The sequence below is a fragment of the Lagenorhynchus albirostris genome, chromosome 2, assembly GCF_949774975.1.
Source record: "Lagenorhynchus albirostris chromosome 2, mLagAlb1.1, whole genome shotgun sequence".
Taxonomy (NCBI): Eukaryota; Metazoa; Chordata; class Mammalia; order Artiodactyla; family Delphinidae; genus Lagenorhynchus; species Lagenorhynchus albirostris.
The window spans coordinates 131,436,771-131,462,125 of record NC_083096.1 but is presented as its reverse complement, the minus strand read 5'-3'; the positions used below and the strand labels follow the sequence as shown (position 1 = coordinate 131,462,125).

The 25,355-nt window shown below is 41.1% G+C and overlaps 1 protein-coding gene across 1 annotated transcript in view; it reads left to right on the top strand.

Annotated features, from left to right (window-relative positions):
• The window catches only part of ROR1 (receptor tyrosine kinase like orphan receptor 1), a 171,094-nt gene extending 148,157 nt beyond the window's left edge, over positions 1-22,937 (top strand). Inside the window, exons 8-9 of the mRNA XM_060141926.1 lie at positions 4,366-4,577; positions 18,963-22,937. Of these exons, the coding sequence (XP_059997909.1) occupies positions 4,366-4,577; positions 18,963-20,390 (1,640 nt within the window). The 3' untranslated portion in view covers positions 20,391-22,937. The remainder of the gene's footprint in view (positions 1-4,365; positions 4,578-18,962) is intronic.
• Positions 22,938-25,355: the final 2,418 nt, after the last annotated feature.

Sequence of the window (25,355 nt, the reverse complement as noted above, 5' to 3'; positions counted from 1 at the left end):
CTTCATAAAAGCACCTCTTGAATGAGAAATTGTGTTTACCTTGCTTTAAGCCCCAGGAGAAGAAAGAAGTATTTTTTTCTCCATTATATTTAATTACTAATCAAAGTATTGAATATCATTGTAAAAATAAAATAGGAATGTCAGATGTGAACTGTGATACCAAATTGTTGATTTTTAAAAGGAAATTAATCATGTGGTCTGGACTAAATTGTTGGTTTCAAAAATCCCAAGTATTTAACTTGATGTAACTAAATATGTGCATTTAACTTTTAAACAGTTATTCCAAAGTATTAAAAATCTTCCCCATTTTAATTTTCAGCCAATTTTCTTTGCAGTGCCTCGGAAGTGTCCATTACCCTTTAAAGTGAATAGTAAGAATAATGTCCATTGTTCTTATGTGATTCTTTTTAATAGTATAGTTCCCACTAGATATTAGTCCTTACTGAGAAGGAATCTTGGAATCTTAAGGAGAATGATGAAAAACAATTCCATATAGTATTTTAATTTTTATTAGCCATATAATTTAAAAAGCACAGAGGCATCGAAGACAGACTCGCATTCCAACCCTGACTCCACCACTTTCTAGCTTTGGCAAATTTATCCTTTCTCAGCCTCAGTTTCTCTGTTTGTGAAATCAAGATAACCCAAAGTGCTGGGTTAAAATGAAGAATAAAAATGCTAGGATATTAAAAAGGAGTTGGTCAAATGTTAGTTTTCTAATTTTCCATGAGTAAGGTTTAGTTGTTCTGTGGAATGTTTTGTTTTTGGGGGGTTTTTAATATTTTTTTAAATTAATTAATTTATTTATTTTTGGATGCATTGGGTCTTTGTTGCTGCGCGCAGGCTTTCTTTAGTTGCGGTGAGCAGGGGCTACTCTTCATTGCAGTGCGCGGGCTGCTCATTGCAGTGGCCTCTCGTTGCAGAGCACAGGCTCTAGGCACGTGGGCTTCAGTAGTTGTGGCACGTGGGCTCAGTAGTTGTGGCTTACGGGCTCTAGAGCTCAGGCTCAGTAGTTGTGACACACGGGCTTAGTTGCTCCGCAGCATGTGGGATCTTCCCGGACCAGGGCTCGAACCCGTGTCCCCTGCATTGGCAGGTGGATTCTTAACCACAGCACCACCAGGGAAGCCCCTATGAAATGTTTTTATATGAAGTTTTTTGAGCCAGACACCGACTCCCCTTCTGGCCAAATGCAGAGAGCTGTGTGGGAAAGGAAGCATGTCATCAGTAAGACTTACAATAGGCCTGAATTTGTTTTCTGTCACTTCCAACATGACCACGTAGTGTTCTGCTTGATTATTTCACTTGGCAAGAAGACATTGTGCTAGTTTTGCATAGCCTCACTGCAATCAGAAGGAGCCAAGTTTGACGATGTTTAAAGGATTTAGCTTCTTGAAGTTTGTTCTCCTGCAGACCTACAGGGGGATTTGTCCCAGACCTCCCGTTTACAGTCAAAGGCGTTCTGTGAATAATCTGATACGGACTAAGTACAGAATAGACTCCTTTGTTTGCCAGACAGGTGAGAGCCCTACTTTCTCTTGTTGCTAAAAACGTCGGCCAAAAAAATGACTAGCATTACATTCGTACTAAATTAGCCTCGTTCCTTTTGTAATCTTACCCTTATAATGATTTCACTGAGAATCCAAGAATAACAAGAAGAGCTTACCCCCCTAGGGTCCTGAGAAATTTGAAAGTATTTTATAATGTTAACGCTAAGCATAACATCCAACAACTATGCAGCAGTTTTAGATTTTCCGAGGTTCTTTTGTGAACATCCTCTCTCACGTGAACTAAACAAGATGGGCAGAGCAGGTACCATTATCCTGCTTAAATAACTGAGGAGATGGAGGTCAGTGAGGTGACTCTTGCTTAAGGTTATTTAGAATTTCCTGCCCCAAACTTTTATTTCCTGAATCTTTTCCTACTCTGAGGGTGGGGGGGGGGTAAACATTGGGTGATTGAGTTGTAACAGGTACTAGAATAGATAGTTTCTATGTTACTTCACTTATGGTTTACAACAGTTCTATGAAATATCCCATTTTACAGATGAGTTTGCTCAGAGTGGCCAAGTGCCTACTCAAGGTTACATAGATAATGTCAAAGGCAGTCTTCAGAGGTTTCTCACTCTAAAACGTAATCTTCCTTTATTCTGCTACATTGTCTACATAGATATAGCAATCTCTCTCTCTCTATCTGTCCACCCACCCACAGACATGCAGACACAATTGTTACTAAAGCACCCGAGACCCAGCTCCTAATGACTAGAATGATTAGAGTAGCCTCCAGAGATGCCTGGGTTATATGTCTACCTGCCACGGCGTACAAGGCGGGGAGTTCAAAAGCAGGGTACCTGGCAAAGCTTTTGTGTTATTTCCCCACCTTTCAGACTTCCTTCATTCTTCCTACCTGTGTGAAACAAGAAAAATCCTACCATGAGAAAATAGGTGCAAAACAACAGCCACTCTCAAAGTACTGGCGGTCTAGTGTAGTAGCTGGAACAGGACCAACAGGAGAGGAATCCAAGCGTTGAATTACAGGTCCTTGGGCAAGTAAATTAACCACTCTGCCCCTCAGCTTCCTCACCTGTAAAAATGGGGACGAGGATGGCGCCTACCTCATGGGTAAGGATAAAATGAATGAGTTTTGAAAAGTGCTTAGAATAATACTTAGCCCATATTAGTAATAACAGCTAACATGATTTTCTGCTGGTAGAAAACACTCAAGAAATATTAAAACGATCATTTTTATTATACTCAGTCAGCAGATTTTACCCGTCCCCAGCCCCTCTGAGGGTCAACCCACAGATCACAGTCCCAGCACCCAGGTTTTGGTGCCCCTTCCTAATTTCTTGTGTTGAGTCTGTTTCTGTGGGGAGTGTGATTAATTACTGCCATATCTCACTGAACAGGTTCCCGAAGAAGGTGTTGTGCGAGTAAAGACTATGTACAAGTATATTCTCACTTACCAAGCTTTGCTGGGTATGTGGCTTTTGACCTCCCCACTTTGTATGCTGTGTCAGGGAAGAGGGACTGTTGGGCTCTCTTCACCACTCTATCCATACTTCCCTTGTAGTATTTCCAATAGCATATTGTAATTACCGTTTCTCTGTTTTCCTTAGCAGATCACGAGGTCCTTAAGGGCAAAGGACATGTCTTAATTCATTTTATATTCCCAGTACCTAGTGGAGTGCTTGGCAGTAGTAGCTGTTTGTTTATTGACTGACTGAAACAAATGGGGGGATGAGGGAATGGATGCATGGTTAATTCCTTTAAGTAAATAATCATCTCTGAATTTTGTGTCAATCTGAATTTTCACACTTTGGATTTTCTTAAAGCTAGATAGCTGATGAGGTTACTGGTGATCAGGACATGTCATTATGCATCCCTTCTAATTACTGTCCCATAATGCTTGCATTGTTTTACCAGTCAAATAATTCATTCATTTTAGTCTATGCCCAGGATATTTAGTTTAATGGTCAGACTCAAGCCAAAAAAAAGAAAAGTATGTGTCCTTGTGTCCTCCTATACATGTTATATTCTTTTCCAAGCAATGGTAACAGTGGATGTATAAGATTTCAAAAATATACTTCAGAGGGTTAGCACTCATAATTATTGAGTTCATATGAAACCATTTAAGAAGAATTCTTGGGTTTCAAAAAAGTGTCAAGTTATACAGTGATGCTGTGCAAGAGGGAATTGTAGACACCATCCAAAACAGATACTTCACTTTTGTGGATGAGAAAAAGTGAGACACAAAGAGGTGAATGATTTGTTCAAAGTCATACAGCTCATCAGAGACTGAGCTGGCCCTGGCTTCAGGTCCCCATATTCTCAGGCCAGTGGCTTTGTGGACCCTGGGCCAGGATTCTTTGGTGATATTGCTTCTGGAAGATGCAGGACTGGCCCTATATGTCCAAGCCAGCCAAGACAAGGGCATGATTTCTGGAACACCACGCAGTGTTTGATTTGGGCTGGCAGCCAATGGAAGAAGACCCCTGGGGTCCACATTAATGCTCTTAGATGTATACAGTCCATCCATGTGGCGTTTAACTTTTAAGGTGTTGGAGAAATGCAGGTCTGCTGCTGAAGAGAGGCAACATCAGAGGGGGGACCCACACACACACACACGAAGTCTTCACAATGTCCCTCTGCAATTTTTAAACGTTTGAACTTTAAACTTTTCAACTTTGATAAACTACACTGAAGGTTTGATGGAAACAAATTGTAATAAGCAAGGGTTCTTTTTTCTCACAGTAGATTTGTGTGTATAGAAGAAGAGGAGGACATTTTAAGCTCTGCCATGTAATATTATTCCATGTTATTTGAACTAGTATAACTTTTGCTCTTTTCCATTTTCTACACCCAGATTCAAAGGATTCCAAGGAGAAGAATAAAATGGAAATCCTGTACATACTGGTGCCTAGTGTTGCCATCCCCCTGGCCATTGCTTTGCTCTTCTTCTTCATTTGTGTCTGCCGCAATAACCAGAAGTCATCGTCACCGCCTGTCCAGAGGCAGCCAAAACACGTCAGAGGTCAAAACGTGGAGATGTCAATGTTGAATGCGTATAAACCCAAGGTAAAACTAGCAGTCCTGAGCTGCGCTTATTCTATAGACTTCAAGTTAAAGCAACATTTATAACCCACCCAAGCTTAGAAATCAAATGATATAGAATCAGAAATTTTATCAGTGCTAGAGTTCATTTTCAGCATAGCCATGCATTTCTAACTTTGTCCAAGGCAGCTTGAGTATACTTTCATCAGTGTGACCAATTCGGTGCTGGGCCCGTCCTAGCACTACCTTACGTAGAGTTTGGGCTGGAAGGAATTCTTATGAGATCATCTCTTCCAGCCCCTGGGGACTCAGAATGTGGACTATTTTTCCACATTTTAAAGAAGGAAATTCCATTCTCTTCCAATCAAACTGAAAGAGATGAACAGAGAGAGAGAAATCAGGCATTGTTTACTAACTTCACTTTCAAAAAACCCTTTTGTTTGCACAGCAGTGCGCAGGTATTAATACTACTGTACTGTACACTTAAAATGGTCAATGTTATGTTATGTGTTTTTTACCACAATTTAAAAAATCCTTTTCATGCCTAACCTAAATCCCTTTCTCTTTGGTTTAAACATATTTTAAGAGAAGTGTTGTCCTTCCCACAATCTTTGAATGCTGTTTTATAATAGCCCACCTTAGCCTTCTCCTCTCTTTGCTAAATCAATCCACTTCCTTTTAGCTTGTCCTCAACATCTTTCAACATTTGGGTTGCTCGGGGTCCTGGCAAGGAACCCAGGGTCACTGGCCCTTTCCTTAAATGGAGCACACACCACATCTTGAGGCTGAAATACAACAGAGGCTTTCTCTCCGGAAAGCCAGCACCCCAATCCCAGGCCTCTCGGGAAAGAGATTTCATTTAAATAACTTAGGATTCTTGCATCCACAGAAGCCTGCCTTTTCATTGTGTTCCAACTCCATAGGAACATTCATTCAACAAATATTTATCTTCTCTGTGGGTTAGTGACCATATTATTCTTTTGACCCTCATAAAGAGGAGATGCATCACTTTTTATACAATTTTAGGAAAGGAAATTGCCTTCACACTCAAATCAATCCTTTTACCCAATAAAAAAAGTAGCATAATTGGGCCTGACACATAGTCCTCATTTGATTTTATTTTGCTTTGCTGTTGAATTTTTTTTTAATTTAAAAAGTCTTAAAATATTTTTCTATTGCAAAGTCATACTTGTTGGTAAGGTTTTGGGGTTTCTTAAATGCTAAAAGAACTCATTTTTTAAGTATTCTGTTCCAAGCAAAACCACCGTTCTCTCTCTTTTTTTAAAAATTTATTTATTTTATTTATTTATTTTTGGCTGTGTTGGGTCTTCGTTGCTGCGAATTGTGGCGAGCAGGGGCTACTCTTCATTGTGGTGCGCGGGCTTCTCATTGCGGTGGCTTCTCTTCTTGCGGAGCATGGGCTCTAGGCACACGGGCTTCAGTAGTTGTGTCTCGCAGGCTCTAGAGTGCAGGCTCAGTAGTTGTGGCACGTGGGCTCAGTAGTTGTGATGCATGGGCTTCGTTGCTCCACGGTATATGGGAACTTCCTGGACCAGGGCTCGAACCCGTGTCCCCTGCATTGGCAGGTGGATTCTTAACCACTGAGTTCACTCGGTGGCTTGGGGAATGGGTGGCGGTGGAGGTTTAACTTGTGATATCCTAGCTGCTAGCTAGCCAACTTACATATATTACCGCGTGCTACATAATAGCACGGTTAATCCTTATAAGTGTAATAGGAGAAAATAGAAGGGTTAACATTATTGCACATTCATGTAGTCACACCTAGTTGACTGTTTACATATCCCATGACTTCAAACTTCTAGTGCAATAGTCTTTGTTCTGTGAGAATCTTTCCCTGTCATTTCTGTTATTAAGTTCTGAGAAGCCTTACAAATGCTGGAGCTCTGGCTGGGAGAGCGCCAGATCAGTTTGGTTCTAGTAGTCACTGTGCTGCAGCTACCATCCTGGGGAGGTGGGCTCCTCGTTGCTGTGGCAGGAATTATAGGAAGAATCATTTCCATTCGGAAAAATTACGCGTGTTGTAGGTCAGCCTCAATCTGCAATTCAATTCCATTCTAAGTGGAGGTTTATTTTGCAACACATGATATGTCCAACAGGCACGGTGTTTTGGATTTATGTTGTCTTTCAAATAAAGATCTCAGAGGGCTCCGTGGCACAAATAGAGAAAACTAATATATACTGAATGATACACATCATCAGGAACTATTCCAGGAGCTTTTGCATTCATTATCTCATTTAATCCTCACACCTATTATATAAGGTAGGTATTATTATCACTCTCATACAACCAGGGTAACTGAGACTCCAAACCAGTTCAGTAACTTGCCTAAGGTCAAAGAGCTAGTAGTTGGAAGAGATAAAATGTGAATAGAGATTTTTCAGCTCTAGGGAGAGCCCTTGAACTTGCCCATGCCATGATAACTTTTTCACAGGACAAGTCATGCTGGGAAGGGGGTATGGGGGCAGGCAAATAATTAAATATGACACTCCATTTGTCAGTCTGGGCTGAACACTAACCACAGGATTCACCTGGCTCTGACAGACCTCCTGAAGAGGCCTGGATAACAGTTGTAAGCTTGAGTTACATAGCCCCGGTCCTGCCAGGGACATGTGAAATTTGGCCAGAGCAACAATAGTCCTCCATCCTCCATGGTCATGGAGACAAATGTAAAATATACGGGGATAAATTTTTCCTAAGACTTGGTGAAGCAAAACATTGTTTTCATCATTTCTGGACCGTTTCCGAAATGTGCCTTGCGAAATCTCCCAGTGTCAAGATTTCTCCAACACAGGGCTTAGAGTTTAGCCTTAAACAGCTCACAAGCAATTCTGAATCAGATTAGAAGTAGGAATGGCTCAAGAATATGTGACTGGGTTGAGGAGGGGAAAGGAAACAACAAAAACAAATGCTAACTTTTTTTTCTTACTCTCCTAAGAAGTTTGGCTCCAATCAAATTTGACTTATTCAGCTGTTTGTTTTGGTTCTTACTGAGTGCCTTTCCTGGAAAAAGCACAAAGAACTTTGTAGACCTTAAAGAAAATTCCCAAATGTAAACAGTCAATCTCTAAAACTGCTTTGAGAGGTCACTGACACATAAATATTACCCGTACCTATAAAATCTAAAAGGAAGGGACACACATAAGAAAGAAAGAGAAAAAAACAAAACAAAAAAAGTCTTGGGAAAAAAAACACCCTACCAGAGTAAAATCAAAAGGATATTTGGAGGTTGGGATGAAAAAGGAATGAAGGGTAGAAGCTGGTCTGCCCTGGCCTCATTCTTATTTATCCAAATGAATGTGCCCTTCAGGGTTTAAACTATCTCTGTCCATCTCTCTCCACTTGCTGAGCTGATTTTACCCACCGTCCCCACCCCCTGCTGCCCCACCAACCTCAAGTGTTTGTATTAAGAAGAGGCTCCTCTGGGAGATTAGAAATCCATACCCTTCAGAGGTGACAATAGGCAGCTGCAGACAGACTGGCTGACGGGATCTGGCTCGAGTCCCCAGAGAGGTGAACGGTACAGTTGGAAGTTAAAACTTTTGAGGAGGCGTGAGTCTCCTTCTGATCTGTGGGGAAAGGAAGCCAGTGGACCAGACAGGCATCTTACGTCTGAGCCTTGAACAGTCAGGAAATGGAGATGCTCCCCTGGCTCCACCTCTAACTGCCCTGTGACCCTGAGTAGCCACTTAGCCCCTCTGTGTCTCAATTTTCTCGGCTGTTCAGAGAAAGAGGTCGACTGTGTTCATGCAAAGGACGGTTTGTTTATTTTTCTTTTATTTTGCTCAGCAAAAGATTTCAAGCCATTCAGTTGGATTAGTTAATCTCCTATCTTTTCCATCTTTAAAATCTTCTGACAGTACTCTGGTGATGCAGGAACTACGTAGGGTTTTTCTATCTTGCATTACAAATTTTACAATCTGAGTAAGGGTTTTTTTTTTTTAAAGTACTGTGGAAAATGAACCTTCTCCAAGAAGCCTGGAAACTCTAACTTGCCATCTCTCCGATTCTTTCCCTCTGCCTCCCGCCCCGCCCCCCGCCCCAAGCTGTCACATCGGAAACACTGAGCAGTCTCGCTGAGGGAGGGAAGCTGTGGAGCTTGCCTCCTGGGGACTTAGAAGGGGAGCAGAGCCTCTCCGTCAAGCACAGGGTGAGCCAGTTCTGTCCTTCCCTATGTGACGCACCTATGTGGGATTTAGACCCTCAAAGAGGTTAGGGGTGGAGGAATTTGAGAATTCCTCCAGGAAACCTAAATAAGCCTTTGGGTCAGGAAACCTAAATAAGCCTTTGGGTCAAACTCCTGCAGCTCCTGGCTGATGTAAGGAAGATTGGGGGGAAAGCAAAATTGGCCTATAGCTTTCTGAAACTGGTGGCTGTATTTTATTTCTCAACTAACCCTCATCTCTTGCCCGCTTCTCTGTTTCTCCACTTCCAGGCTATTCTTCTCACCTTTTCCTTTCCAGCCAAGGTATTCAGCCATTGCTGAATGTACTGACAATTATGTTCCCTGGGCCTGTCCCTTTTGCTAGCAACATGCTTCCATCTAAAAATCCCTGCTGTGGTCAAGCCACCCCTTTGAAATCCCTGTTCTTATCCACTGTCACTACACTTAGTGCTAAAACGTCCTCAATAACGTTTCCACTCACTCCTTAAAGCCATTGTCTCCAAGGCTTCTGAGCTATCATTCTATTCACATGGCCTCTGGGGAATCACCAGTGATATAATTTAATCCGATGGCCTTTCCCAAGTCTTCATCCTCTTTAATTTCTCTGGAGCATTCGATATTCTTAACCACCACGTTGAAACACTTTCTCTTGGCTCTCCTACTATCTCCTCCCCTTTTCTTCACTAGCTCTTCCCAAACAGGAGCCTCCTCTGATGTTTGTCAGTTCTCTTTCCTCTTTCTCTCTCTCATGCTGATTTCATCCTCTGGCATTGCTTTAGCTCCCACTTGACATAATGATTCCCCAATCTGGAAGGACCAAATCTCAAGTTATAAAATTCTTCCTCCCAGTATATAGGAGTCCACAGTCTCTGGGCCTAAGTTACCTTTCCAGCCACATTTGTTCTTAGTTTATTTCTAAGAGGTAGTATAATATACTTCAAAGATCAAGGATTTAGAGGCAGAGAGATATGATTACAAATCTTGCCTCCATTGTTTACTGGCCATGAGATCTTTGTTTTCTCATTTATAAAACAAGGATGCAAATAGTACTTAAAAGAGATTTTTAAATGTATTTTTATTGCAGTATAATTCACACACATTACATTAGTTTCGGGTGTATAACATAATGATTCAATATTTTTATATAGTGCAAAATGATCTGCCAACATGCATCATTACAAATTTTTTTTTCTTGTGACGAGAAGGTTTAAGATTTATTCTCTTAACAACTTTCAAATATACAATCAGTATTACGAACTATATTGGCCATGCTGCACATCCCCATAACTTACTTATTTTATAACTGGAAGTTCGTACCTTTTGACTCCTTTACCTGTTTTGCCTACCCCTTCCCTCCCCACTCTCTACCACTAGCAGCCACCAATCTATTCTAAACGAGCTGTTTCTGACACTTCAAGATAGTGTGCCTGGCACCTCACAGGTCCTCAACAGCTAGAAGTTACTATTATTTTTTTGTTACAGTGATGATATGAACAATCACAAACCTTTTAAATCAACCACCAAATGCTGTGTACCAGATACTGTGGGCTGGGGAGGAAGCTATAGGATTCAGCAACCCACAGCATTAACTGGGGTGAGGGCAAGGCAATTAGAGCAGAGATTATAGAGGTAGCTCTTTAGATAGCTCTGGTATTCCTGTGCCCATCCAGTGAGCATAAATCCTCTGCCCCACACCCTGTTCACACCCTGGATAAAATCCCTCAGGGCAGAGAGGGTCTGATAGTGAAGACTGGGGGACTGTCCAGTACAGAGATCAGCTTACAGCTATGTCTTTAGAAGTTTTACTTCTAGGGAGAATGAGTATTATGAATGGATATTATGAATAAGCTGAAGTACTTCACACGCGTTATCTCAATACAGTCTTTACAGTAACCCTCTGAAGTTGGTACTAATTTGAGCCTGATTTTGGGCGGTCAGAAAACTGGAGCTTGAGATTAAGAGTCTGCCCAAAGTCACACAGTTAGTGAGTGGGAGAGCCAAAACTCAAAGCCAGGTCTCTCCAGGTCCAGAGCCCAAATGTTCCCTATTTCAGCAGTCCCCAACCTTTTTGGCGCCAGGGACCGGTTTCGTGGAAGACAATTTTTCCACAAACGGGGAGCGGGGAGATGGTTCAGACGTTCCTGTGAGCGATGGGAAGTGGCAGATGAAGCTTCGCTTGCTCGCGGACCAGTACCCGTCCGCAGCCCAGTGGTTGGGGACCCCTGCCCTGTTTCACTCTACTGCCTTAATTTTCAGGCTGACTGAAACACACAAGCCCAAGTTATGAGCACATGGTAGCTCACGCTGACATTAAAATTACTGTTTCCAGGCAGAATAGAACTTCTCCTGTTGACATTATAAAGTAACTCCACCACAGAATCAATCCTGGTCACCACCAAACATTCAAACTAACTATCAGAAAGTTAACATTATAGAGAAAAGGACTGTTTCTGAAGTTAAATCACTTCCAGAGAAGTGCAGCTGAACTCTGAACAAATATGGCGAACTATTGGTTGGAACTCCCTCTAGAATTTGATTGCATAAACCAGAAGGCACTTAGTTCAGCTGTAGTCTTTGAAAATGTCCATAATCTCCCAAAATCAAATGGTTGTGGCCTTTAAGCTTTTAGAATGTAATCATTTCCATTTATGAGTGGAGTCAGTTGTTTCACAATTCTAACACTGTTTACCTAAGAACCAGTAAAATGCACAGGAAAGGAAGATAGGCCTTAGAGTCAAGCAGATTCCTGTCAACAGCCAAGGCCAGATACTAAAAACATCTCAATTTCACGTACTCTCCAGGGCTCTTGTGCCCAACTCAGGTACAGCCTGCTGTTGAATGGTTTTGTTCACTTACTCCAGTCAACTAATGGGAGCAACAAAGGATCAGCCAGAGTAAGGTCTAGGTCATCAGAGGCCAGAGAGTAATTACACCTTGACATTCCACTTTTATACCAGTGGGCCTCATGCTTTTAAAATTGTGGAGCCTTCTGATGGTCAAATGAAAACTACCTCTTCTTCCCAGAAAAGTGCTTCATCTTTGGAGCCAGACACAGCTGGAGCTGAATCTTGACATCACTACCTAATAGTTGTGCTTCCATAGGCAAGCTACTTAACCATTGAAGGCCTTAATTTCTTGATCCATAAAGTGGGGAAATCATAGTATGAATCTCACGGATTTGGGATGAGGGTTAAATGAGTTGATGCATTGAACATTGAGAGACCCCACAAGGGAGTGTAGTGTAGTCATGAGGAAGACAGACCCTGGAGTCTGAATTTACAACCTTCTAGTTGTGGGATCACTTAACCACTGTTCCTCAGGTTCTCCGTCTGTAAAATGGGGATAATAGTCACAGTGACCAATTTCATAGCGTTATTGTGAGGATGAAAAGAATTAATATGTATAAAGCACTTATAGCCTAACACATAAACAGCCCCCCCTCCCCAAATCGTAGCCATTATTATGATCTCAGTGTCTGGTACGTGGCAAGTATTCAATACATGGTAGTTATTACTAAGCTCAAATTACAAACATCTAGGATAGGAGTTGTGTCCTCTCTCCTCATGGTTCTTAAATGGTCTCTCATATACTATTCTGTGTGTATACTCTTTGGTACATAGTATATATAGTATCAATTGACTGACTGAGGTAACCAGCTATGAAAATATATCCCACACAGTTGGCTGCACATGAAAATATAATAAACTGATGACATGGCCCAAGCTACAACGTGATTTCTATTTCAAAACCTTGAATCTCTCTGACAGTAGCCATGCAGAATATAACCCAGTGAAATACCAGTCGACGGCTCTTACATTTCTCTCTAGCTGGCATTTCCAAAGCATCTTCCGGAGCACAGTGTATAGTCTCTGTCTCGTGTAAGTCAGAATCATTCAATCAGGTTCTGCAGACACACTGTGGTCATTCATCATGCCGGGAGCAGGGACCAGACACTCAGTAACTGTCTGGTCCAGAAAGTTGTATTCTTTTCTCTTTTTTTTTTTTTTGAAAGTCATATTCATTTATTCCAGTGGTTCTCTCATTTATTCCAGTCCCAGAGCATCCTTATCACCTGGCAAGTTGTCAGAACTGCAGAATCTGACTTACAGAATTAGAAACTCTAGGAGTGAGGCCTAGCAGTCTGTGTTTTAACAGGCCCTCTGGGGGATTCCAGTGCCTGCTCTGGTGTAGACTCTGCTGATCAACTTGAGATGCAGAGAGTAAGCAAGCAGTGTCCTCCAGAGGAGTCATTTCAAGTGTATTATCACCTAAGGTGTAACTTCCCAGAGGTGGAAAGACATAAAGTCACTGAGTCTGTCCGCCTTATCCATCTGCCATCTACATAATTACAATTTTTAAAAACTACCCATGGTTCATTGCTTTCATACCTAAAGTTAATGGATCTAAAAGGGGCACATGTCCCCACTTAGTATTCATCACTCAGGTGAGAGAAGCCACCAACATCCGCCTGGCCTCTCTAGCAGCTGTTTAGACAGGACTGCAATACTCACAGCGACTCACATCTAAGGACTCACATCTAAAATATTCTCCCTTCATTTTCCTCCAGTGAAGAGCTCATTTAAACCTGAACACAGTTGTTCTTCAAAAACTTCTAGGGGAAGAAGCACAGTTGGATTTTAGAATAATGTATCAACTTCTACATCAACTTTGCTTTTTCTCCCCCCCAAAAAAATTATATAATTTTTTAAACCGCACTGAGGCAGATGTGTGTTTACTTTGAGAAGTAAAAATGTTAACATTTAAACTGAAAGCCTGTTTCAGTTTTAAGGTACTTAATTGCCTTACAGCATATAATAAACGGAGCCCATCTTGTCATTCAACTAATGGAGGGAGTGATAAAGAGATAGGAGCCCAGGACCCTATTCATTCCAGTTTTCCTTTGTACTTGGTTTACTTTGGCATCGTGCCTCATGTGTATTTTACACTTCTTTACATTTTGTACATCCCTGTATGACAAATACTTGTCAAACAAAAACTAAACAGATTTATAACCCCTTAACTTGAAATGAGCCAAAATTGAACTGCCAAAACTTTATGACTTCATTTTCTTTCATAGTTTTCCACTACATTGGTTCAAGCAGACAACCCCACTTGAGGTCAAGCAGAGGTCATTTCACTTTCATTACCAAAATATAATTTACAATATGCCAGACCTAAACAAGTTTAGCCTAAAGGGTCTGTATAATGTAAACCATCTGTTCCTCAACAATACAGCTAATTTCCTGCCGTCACCATACCGTCTACTGACTGCTTCTTTAAGGGTTTTTATGATTTTTTAACTAGGTCAGGATTTATGTAAAATTTGAAAATGAGTCTATAGTTAAGACTCATTTGTACCAAATAACTTGAGCATTTAAAAACTGCAAATCACTGTGTAAATTGTTCCCCTGAAACCAAGCTCCGAGCAGTTTTTTCCTGGGTATTTCTACGCTGGCTGATGCACAGGTGTTCCGAGGAAAGGTTTTGTGAAATTGGTCGTTTTGGTTACTTTCCGTGCTTTTTTTCCAAAGCAAATCCCCAAATTTGGTTCTGACTAGCTCTGATGAACTATTCCTTCCTTCTGTCAGCTGGAGATGATTTGGGACTCTATGCCGTCTGGCCCACCAGGTATTGGTGAGCTATGACAAGACACACTTTGGGTCAAAACATACTTTTTCATGTGTCTGAACAGAGAGAAAGAAGAACAATTATCATTCCACAGAGTGACCACACACTGAAGGCTGACCTCACAGCCCTGCAAGGTGTCAGGCCCCAGGCCGAGCCTCCAGAGACATGCTGTGTCCAACTGGGGTTGCCGGCCAGCCAGCTTCTCTGGTTTCAAACAGAAGGCCTTGTACACACAAGGGCAGCAATATTGGCTCTCCTAAAAATTCTTGATACTTTTCTAAGCCTCTTTCTCCATCTGTAAAATGGCAAGAGTAAGAGTTCTTCTTCCAAAGGTGAATACCAGAGAGCTAATTTTCTTACCTCAGTGTATGGGAATGCAGCCGGCTTTCTTAGCCGTGAAGCCCCAGGGGCCATGTGTTAGGCCAGCGCCAAGGTCCCATCCACCTCCTCTTCTCTTCCAGTCCCCACCAGTTTGGCCTGCTTGCTTCCTTTCCCATCTGCCACCATCCACTCTTCCACGTGGGTCTTTGCTCCCTCCACCTCCATCTGCATTTTCCAGAATCCTCAGAGGAGCAGACCACAGGCCACTCAAATTCTTACCTGCCCTCGGGTTCCAAAACAGAGTCTCTGTCATTTTTAAAGAATTTTTTTAAAAACCAGCAACTACAGGAGAACAGAGAAAGATTAACAAGAAGAAATTTAAACATTCGTTTTTTAAACATAGAATTATAGATGACTATCTAGAGCTATTTAAGGCTGTAAATGGATCTAAATCATTTGCATTGACTCCACTTTCTGGATTACTTCCCTAAGAAGGATAATAAAATTGATTTAAAGAGCACTTATTAGGTGGAAATTACTTTCATACATTGTTGCATTTAATCCCTACTGTAATTATGGAAGCTAGATATTATATTATTTTATAGATATGGAAATAGAGGTTCAGAAAAGTTAGGAAACTCACCCAAGGTCAGCCACCTAATATATAGGACTTATCCCACGGGGTTGTTATAGTAAATGAGTTAATATTTGTCAAGTGCTCAGAACAGTGTCTGGCGCATAGTAAGTGCTATATAAATATTAACTATTAATAATAGAAAGCAGCAGGTCCAAGATGCAAATTCAGATTTGTATAAGTTCAAAGGTTACATGGTTTGAATTACCCCACACTGTCTATGGGTTAAGCTTCAGCAGGAGACGGGGGAAGAGTCCTAACGCCTCATTAGATCAGTCTAATATTCCTTGGGTTTAGTTCCTCATTCCCACTTTCCCTCAAAAGTAGTTTATTACTCAGTCCCATACCCTTCTCTATCACCAAAAGCATGGGAGATCCTCTTTAAATAAAAAAGTAAGGGCTTCCCTGGTGGCGCAGTGGTTGAGAGTCCACCTGCTGATGCAGGGGACACGGGTTCGTGCCCCGGTCCGGGAAGATCCCACATGCCACAGAGCAGCTGGGCCCGTGAGCCATGGCCACTGGGCCTGTGCGTCTGGAGCCTGCGCTCCGCAACGGAAGAGGCCACAACAGTGAGAGGCCCACGTACCACAAAAAAATTAAAAAATAATAAAAAATAAATTAAAAAAAAAAGTAAGTAATACCTACCATGCCATTCAAGGGACTTTCACATAAATTGGATTCATTTACATCATTAGGTAAAGTTCTGATGGAAATCCCTGTCGTAATGTCGTGTGGGAAAAATTCACTTTGGATTACTCTGGCCACGAAAGCACAATCAATCTGAGGGCTGCAAGAGTTACAAAGTAGGCGTGGTTACTCTTCCCATCACCTACATTCTGTTCTCCCAAAGGAACTCCATAGCAACCACAGAATCCTGACCCTAGAAGCAAAAGGAAAAACAGCGAAGGAATTGTGATTGCAGAATAAATTTCCTGGATTCAGTCAGATAGAAAGATGGGTCATATGTTTTTAAATTATTCATTTTTTTGAATTGATAATATATTCACCTGGTTCATAAATTTAAAAGTATAAAAAAGCAGTGCTTCCCTGGTGGCGCAGTGGTTGAGAGTCCGCCTGTCGATGCAGGGGACACGGGTTCGTGCCCCGGTCCGGGAAGGTCCCACATGCCGCGGAGCGGCTGGGCCCGTGAGCCATGGCCGCTGAGCCTGCGCGTCCGGAGCCTGTGCTCCGCAACGGGAGAGGCCACAACGGCGAGAGGCCCGCGTACCGCAAAAACAAAAAAGTATAAAAAAGCATAAAGTGAAAAATCTCCCACCTCTGCCCCCCTCCCCCCAGTTCCCACCTCCATATCCTCCCAATAACCACTGCTGTTTCTTGAGTATCCTTTCAGAGTTTCTTTATGCCTATGGGCAGAAATATGAATATATTCATTCTTTTTCTCCTCCTCTTTCACACAAAAGCAGCATACAGCATTAACTGTTCTTTTGCTTTTTATTTTTAACTTAGTAGTAGGATTTTGGATATCAGTACATAGAAAGTGTCCTCATTTGTTCTTACAACTGTATAATATTCTTACAAATGTATAATATTGTTTTTACTAGCTCCCTCACAATTAATCAGTTTCCACTAAGTAGACATTTAGGTTATTTCTAATCTGTTACAAACAATACTATAATTAATAGGATTGTATTAATAAGCTTCAATTGCCTAAATGTTTAAAGCAAGAAGTTGCCATTACTTTCAGCAGAAGTAACTTTACTGTAAGACATTTATAAATACAAACCCCATAAAATCTGCTTTAACAAATTAGTGAGACCTATAGATGATAAGAAATATTATTTGCATGGAGGAATTAATGTTTCAAAATTCTCAGTTCTATTTTGTCCTCTTAAGTGGGTATTTTGCTGCAAGTTTATTTACACTTATAATTAGGTTAATGGGCATTTTGCCTTGCAAAAATTAGCCTAGAACAGAGCTAATCATCATGAATTCTAGATTAGTAGAGTTTGGGTTAGAGAAAATTTTTAGTTAATTTTCTAAACTGTTGATTTAAACTGTGTACAGAGAGCTCTGAATTCCATATGTATTTGCAAAATTATCAGCTTCAATTGGGATACTCACAGCAGTACTTTTTTTAAAAAAATAAGGATTTAAAGTGCATTTAAAGGGATTATTTAAAAAATCAGTTTAGGTACAAATGCATTGCTTTTATGACTTTTTCCCTAACAAATTAGATTAAATGTCAGGATAGATCAGAGGTGAATTTCAAAAATAGTAAAAACACATGACATAATAGATGTTTACTGTCAAGATCAAATGTCACAATTTAATATTTATTTTCATTGTGAGCTAGATGCTTTCTCCTGTCTGTTTTCAGGTCAATCAGTAAATAACCCACTTGCAAAGCCATAGAGATAATCGGTTGGTTCGAAAGGCAATAGCTCCCTTCAAAAAACTGAAATCTGGGGGACTTCCTGGAGGTCCAGTGGTTAAGACTTCGTGCTCCCAATGCAGGGGGCATGGGTTCAATCCCTGGTCGGGGAACTAAGATACCGCATGCCACACGGTGCAGCCAAAAAAAAAAAAAAAAACTTGAAATATGATTGAGAGGACAAAGTATATTCGTAAAAAGAGCAGCAATAGCGAGGTAATAATAGCTAAAAGTTCAACAGCCCTTACCATGTGCCAGACATCATGCTGAACACTTGACAAATGTTAACTTACTAAAAGTTCACAAGAACCCTACGAGATAAGTACGATTATCATCCCATTTTATAGATGAGGGAATTGAAGCACAGAGTGGTTAAATATTGTACCCACACGGCCGGTAAGTGGAGAGGGCAGGATTCCAATTTGAACTGTGGCTGTGGAGGTCAGCGTGTAGCCAGTCACCTCACTGCATCCTGCACATAGTGGCATTCAGACGGTAAAGCCAGAGGGATTCCACAGGAGGCAAAGAACAGAGTGGTCAGGGAGAGTTTCAGAACAAGGATTCGATAGGTAGAGAGAAGCACATTCCAAACCTCCCCACCTCTACTATGAGCACCTCAGAACAGCCTTTTGTTTTGGTTTCTCTGGCTTTTAGCTCAATATATACCTTAGAAATAGGAGAGCGTTGGAAGAACAAAGGTATTAGGCAAGAACATGCATGCCATTTGCATGTGGACAATGAGGGACCTATTCGGCCTAAGTGATGCCATCATGTGGAGGCGTAGCAAGGGTAAGACCAGGTCACAAATACTCTTGGGTCCCAGGCTAAGGATTAAGGCTGTATCCTCAGCAGCAGTGCTTCTCACACTCTAACATTCACCAGAATCACCTGGGGTCTTGTTAAATGCACATCGTGATTCAGTAGGTCCGAGGTGGGTCCAAGAGTCTGCATTTGTAGTGAGCTTCAATGTTGCTCTTCCCAAGACCACTCTTTGAGTAGCAAGATTCTAGGTAACAGCAGGAAACCATTGTTGGAGCAGGGGGTGTGCATGGAGGGATAGGGGAGTGGTGGACAAAACTCTGCCTATGCCTAAGTTGCAGCCAACAATTCTAAAGACTTCTAGATGTACAATGTCGTAATTAATTTGATGTACAGAACCTTTCTCAATACGCCTCACCCCTCCTTTCAGATGCCAGGATGTCTTGCCTTAGAAAATGTTTTAAACCACACTTTGCCTTTCTTTCCTACAGAGCAAGGCTAAAGAGCTGCCTCTTTCTGCTGTACGTTTTATGGAAGAATTGGGTGAATGTGCCTTTGGAAAGATCTATAAGGGCCATCTCTATCTCCCAGGCATGGACCATGCTCAGTTAGTTGCTATAAAGACCTTGAAAGACTATAACAACCCCCAGCAATGGACAGAATTTCAACAGGAAGCCTCCCTGATGGCCGAACTACACCACCCCAATATTGTCTGCCTTCTAGGGGCTGTCACTCAGGAACAACCTGTGTGTATGCTTTTTGAGTATATGAATCAGGGGGATCTCCACGAGTTCCTCATCATGCGGTCCCCACATTCAGATGTTGGCTGTAGCAGCGATGAAGATGGGACTGTAAAATCCAGCCTGGATCATGGAGATTTTCTACACATTGCAATTCAGATCGCAGCCGGCATGGAATACCTGTCTAGTCACTTCTTTGTCCATAAGGACCTTGCAGCTCGCAATATTTTAATCGGAGAGCAACTTCACGTAAAGATTTCAGACCTTGGGCTTTCCAGAGAAATATACTCTGCTGATTACTACAGGGTGCAGAGTAAGTCTTTGCTGCCTATTCGCTGGATGCCCCCTGAAGCCATCATGTATGGCAAATTCTCTTCTGATTCAGATATCTGGTCTTTTGGGGTTGTCTTGTGGGAGATATTCAGTTTTGGACTCCAGCCATATTATGGATTTAGTAACCAGGAAGTGATCGAGATGGTGAGAAAACGACAGCTGTTACCATGCTCCGAAGACTGCCCCCCAAGAATGTACAGCCTCATGACAGAGTGTTGGAATGAGATTCCTTCCAGGAGACCAAGATTTAAAGATATTCACGTCCGGCTTCGGTCCTGGGAGGGACTCTCAAGTCATACCAGCTCTACTACTCCTTCCGGCGGAAATGCCACCACGCAGACAACCTCCCTTAGTGCCAGCCCAGTGAGTAATCTCAGTAACCCCAGATATCCCAATTACATGTTCCCGAGCCAGGGTATTACACCACAGGGCCAGATTGCTGGTTTCATCAGCCCACCAATACCTCAGAACCAGCGATTCATCCCCATCAATGGATACCCAATACCTCCTGGATATGCAGCGTTTCCAGCTGCCCACTATCAGCCAGCAGGTCCTCCCAGAGTGATTCAGCACTGCCCACCTCCCAAGAGTCGGTCCCCGAGCAGTGCCAGTGGGTCGACTAGTACTGGTCATGTGACCAGCCTACCTTCATCAGGATCAAATCAGGAAGCAAATATTCCCTTACTACCACACATGTCGATTCCGAATCATCCCGGTGGAATGGGTATCACCGTTTTTGGCAACAAGTCTCAAAAACCCTACAAAATAGACTCAAAGCAACCATCTTTGCTAGGAGACTCCAACATTCATGGACACACCGAATCTATGATTTCTGCAGAACTGTAAAATGCACAACTTTTGTAAATGTGGTATACAGGAAAAACTAGAAAGTCGTAGAAAAGATTTATATTCAAATGTTTTTATTAAAGTAAGGTTCTCATTTAGCAGACATTGCAACAAGTATCTTCTGTGAAGTTTAACTGTGTCTTACCAACCAGGGCAAACACCAGCCAGAAAAAAAACATTGTGGGATTAACACTCCATCAGGGTGTAGGCCATGCCACTGGGATTGGTACATCTGGTTTCAAGTACTGAAAACTGCAAACCAGTGAAGAGGAAACGAACCTTATGACTAAGTATCAAACCAAAAAGGAAAGTCAAACGGTGCTTTGTGTATTCACCTTTGGCTGCCATGACTGTTCTCTCCCCAAAATGTATATACCATAGCATTTGTCTACCTGCTGTCTTTTCTTCAGGACAGATGTTCAGGAATTATGTTGATTCAATTTAGACTCTATGCATGTTTGTATGGAAGTGATGTTCAGAATCAGTGAGGAAACTTTAGGCCAGATTTAAAATCCCAGTTGGAAACGAGCCATACGTGTAAGTTTCCCTGAAGCCTTCTACACAGTGGGGCTTCTTTGGGAAGTGAAAAGTGTGCCTCTTTGTGAGTCTCCTCTGTTGATCATGAAGGCTTTTTCCACAGTGTGTTTACACAAGCCCTTGAAATAACATAGGGCATCAGATCATAAGGCTAGATGTGGATGCTGAAATTGACCGCCGGTTGATAGTTCACTGTGTTGCATGAGAAATGAGGCACCAAAGGCAGCACAGTCAGGAAAATGGCCCCTTGGCCTCGATCAGCATCCATGGGAAAGGAACAAGGGTTCCCATGGGGACAGCCTCACAGGAGCTTCCCTGGACCAATAACACTGAAGAATAGGGGTGTGGCTACAGACCAGCCCATCCATGCTTGCATCCTCCTGCTTATGCGCTGTCTAAGGTGTGGGGGTGCATATGATCAGTGGACTCTGGGGAAGGAGGAAACCCTCTGACACCAGTATTAGTTAATTTAAAGTTTCTCTCACTTTTTTTTTTTTTTCTGATCTGGAAATGTTCACAGATTTTATTCTAGCACCAAGAGTTATGACAATGTATTCATAGTGTTAGTTGGAATCCAAAGACTATGAATTCTATTTGCAAAATGTTACAGTATTTTTAAAAAAACAAGTACTGAGTTCTCACTTCAAAGATAACCATGAACTGAAATTTTTAAGCTGGTAACTAGAAGCAACGTGATCATTTTTGCCTTAGTTAGAGGAAGGAAGGTATCAAATGTGCATCTCATGCCTTACCTGCTAGCCATCTTCTGCCAAGTTTAGAATTCTTATGGGTTTCAAGTTCTATATAGAAAGGAATGTTATGATTGATTTTTCTCTTGTTAAAAGAATAACTCATTTATTCTAAGAGCAATGTCTCGAAGTCTCATTTTTTTTATTTTACAGCTGAAGAGACTTATAAAGAGACTTACAGGATATAAAGTAATTCCTGGAAATGATATTTGATGAGGAGAATGTATGAGACTTAGAAGCACGTTGACATTTCAATTTTGTAAAACAAAAAATTCAATTAGGATGAGAAATCAAAGAAATATGTTTACCAAAATGTGTTGCAATTTTTCCCAAACACTGAATCTTCAGACAACAAACGTGGACTTATAGGTACTGTGAACACAAAGAATTGGCTATATTCAGATTTATTCAGAAATAAATTAAGACATATTTTTATGGCATAAATAAGCTGATTCAGAAGTTACATTTCTTAACTTTAGGTAGAGGAGAATATTTGTATCCTTTTGTTGCTATGCAACTGTTTAATGATGAAGATTCAAACCACAGTTTTGTATATCATACGACAATCAATTGTTTTCCAAGAATATTTATTATTTTAAGTAAACACAATTTCAGTGAACCTGAGTTTTTCTAGGAGTCCCTTAAAGGGAAAGTAGCATTCCATGAGCCAGTAAGATATCTACTCTGGAAAAACATTACTATGGGTAAAAAATAAATTCAAATTAGTTTTTTATAAAGAACTGTAACATTTATTTTAAACATTTTATAATTACTGAAGTCATTAAGGTGAGCAAACTAAATTTCAAAACCACTTGTAATAATGTATTTTATAATAGCATTGTGATACTACATAACACAGTCCCTTTTGTATTAAAATAGTATTTTTTTCACAGACTGAAAAATATCTTTTGCTTTGTGGACAATGTTTTGTAAGATGACTTTATTTTCAGATCTTTTCTCCTTTTTGCACAAAACTATGTTTATGGTTTGTATCACAGAAGTGAAATATATCTCTGCATTTTTATATCTGGTCTGTTTCCTTGTTTCCTTTGTTTGTTTTTAACTCGGTATAGATTTTCTTCAAATATATAATGGCAGTATTCAGATATCTCGCCCTATCATATCTTTCCTTATTTTCACTGCATGCATTTAATCACTGTATTACTTAATGTTTGATTTGTTATTATGGGCATTTCAAATAGACAAGCATGGAATTGTAATGACAAGAAGCTTATTTTATATTGAGGATATATGCATTTGTATTTCACACACCAGAGATGATATTAAACACTGATTATTTTATGCTGCTGTTTATTAAAAATGTTTACCATAAAATATTATTTCCTGAATATTGCTATCATGGAGGTATTTGGGAACTTTAATATTATCTCTCCTAATGTTTGACATTTCATAGAAAGAGGAATCATAATTCGTATTTACTGCTATTTCATTGAAATGATTATTTTTAAGTAAGCTTTTAAAATAGACTTGGACATTCTTTTGCTAGTGACCATAGGTGGAAGGCAGAATCCCAGTGACTTTATGACCATATATCACCCACCTATATATGGCAAGATTCTAATTTTTAAAATCAAAATAATATATTGAATAATTACTTAACAATCAAATGTAATGTGAAAATTGGTTTTTAAAGCTGCATCTTTTTCTGCCTTGATGTTTCCATGTGAACTTAGACATCAAAAATCATCTTAGAATTCTGAAGAAGAAAAAGCTGTGTACATCTTATGTTCAACTTAGACTCCAACCATATTGATAAAATAAAAGAAATGTGGCCATTTAATTGTCACAGCTTATCTTTATGACCTTATTTGCCCAAAAGAAAGAGCTCCCCATCTGGCGATTAATACACACTGTCAAGGAAAATGAGTATCATTATGAAAGTTCAAAGAACTTGTCCATTTCTGCTATTTAATACAGAAGGGGATACAATAAAACCTTCAGGGCCTTATCCATCTGTTTTAGGTACAGCTCTTGTCACCGCCTCAGCGATCAAACTCAATAAAGCAATCACTTCACATGGCAGTGAGATCGGTGTCAGGCTGGGTTTCTCCCTCTCACTTGAATTCCTCAATCTGCCCTTCACTCCCATTTCCTTCTTATGTCTCCAGGCTCTTCCCCTCCCACCATCCCTAACTCAGCTCTGTGATTGGGGCCTTACCCTTAATTCCTTAATCACCAACATCTGCAGGCTCACAGCACCACCTCGGATAATACCTCCTACACACCACTCAATACTGATTAAAGACGGGCTCTATCTACACACCTTCAAAGACGGTTACCTATCTCAGAGGATCTCAAAGTGTGGTCCTCAGACCAGCAGATTTGGAACTTGTTAGACATGCAGATTCTCAGGCCTCACTTCAACGTACTGAATCAGAAATTCTGGGGTGGGATCCAGAAATAAGTGAGAATTACAGGCCAGCCTAAAGGCCTGGGAGTGGAAGGTGGGAGGATGCTCATTTACATCCTTAGCAATGTGTATATAAACATTTAAGAACATTTCAGCCACTTTAGTCCCCTTAAAGGTAGTCAGGTTTTACTTCATCAAAAATTCAACACTAAAAACTTTTGCATTAACCATTTGGCAATTGGTTATATTTTGTGTAGTTGTTCACTTGGATAGAAAAGTAACAGCACCTAGATTTGCCAAGAATATACTCCTTGTCTAGTTCACTCAAGACCACATTCTTGGGAGGTGACCAAAGCTTTTTCTTTCATATGGACAAGCACAAAAGAGTTGGTCTCTTAGTGTACCTTTTTTTTTTTGAAAGTGGTTCTAAAGGTCAAGCTTCATGGACCTATGTTCTTGAATGTAAATTCAAAGACACACACGAAACTACAGAACTGGCTGCACAAAGACATAGATTAATGCTCAAGCTCTCCATGGCCGTAGAGGCACATGTAATTTGCAACAGAAATAGGTGGAGATCAGGCTCCATTCTATGACACGTGCTCCTCAGCCATTGCAGCCCGTGGGCATTAGGGATGTAACTCCAGTTATCATTGGGGTCCATCATAACACAGTTCCCTGAAAGGTTTCTTTTGAGTCTCTGCCCCTTAGAATCTCTTGAAAGGAGTTGCAACTCCCCAATGGCATGATCTAGGTAGTTTACTAAGAGTCAACCTGATAAGACTAAAACTAATATTAAGGCAAATGACAGTTTAGGACTGAATTGTACTTCCAGAGTTCACTCTGGAAATGGAGTGTATTAGTCAGCCTGGCTGCAATAATAACTGCAAAATCTCAGCAGCTTGCCTTGTAGGAGCCAATGTTCATTTCTCACTCATGTCTGTCAGCAGAGGTGGGTCAGCTGCTGTAGCTGCTCCCAGGTCCCTGCAGGACACACTGTTCTCATGGCACAGGGAAAAGAGTAAGAGGCAGAACTGAAACAGTCACTCATAAAACATGCGCTCAGACATGCTGTATATCACGTCCACCTCTCACGTTCTCTTGGTCAACACAAATTCTGAGGCCAAAGCTGACCGTAGGACATGGATGAATCTTGACCTACTGAGAGGCACCGCAAGCCACACCGTCACAGTCAGGGGCAAGGAGGCAGAACCTTCTTCCAGGGAAGGGGGTGAATAGTTGGGAACAATAACACAATCCCCAGCCCAGCTGAAGCCCTGAGTACACAGAGTCAGTATAGCAAACCCA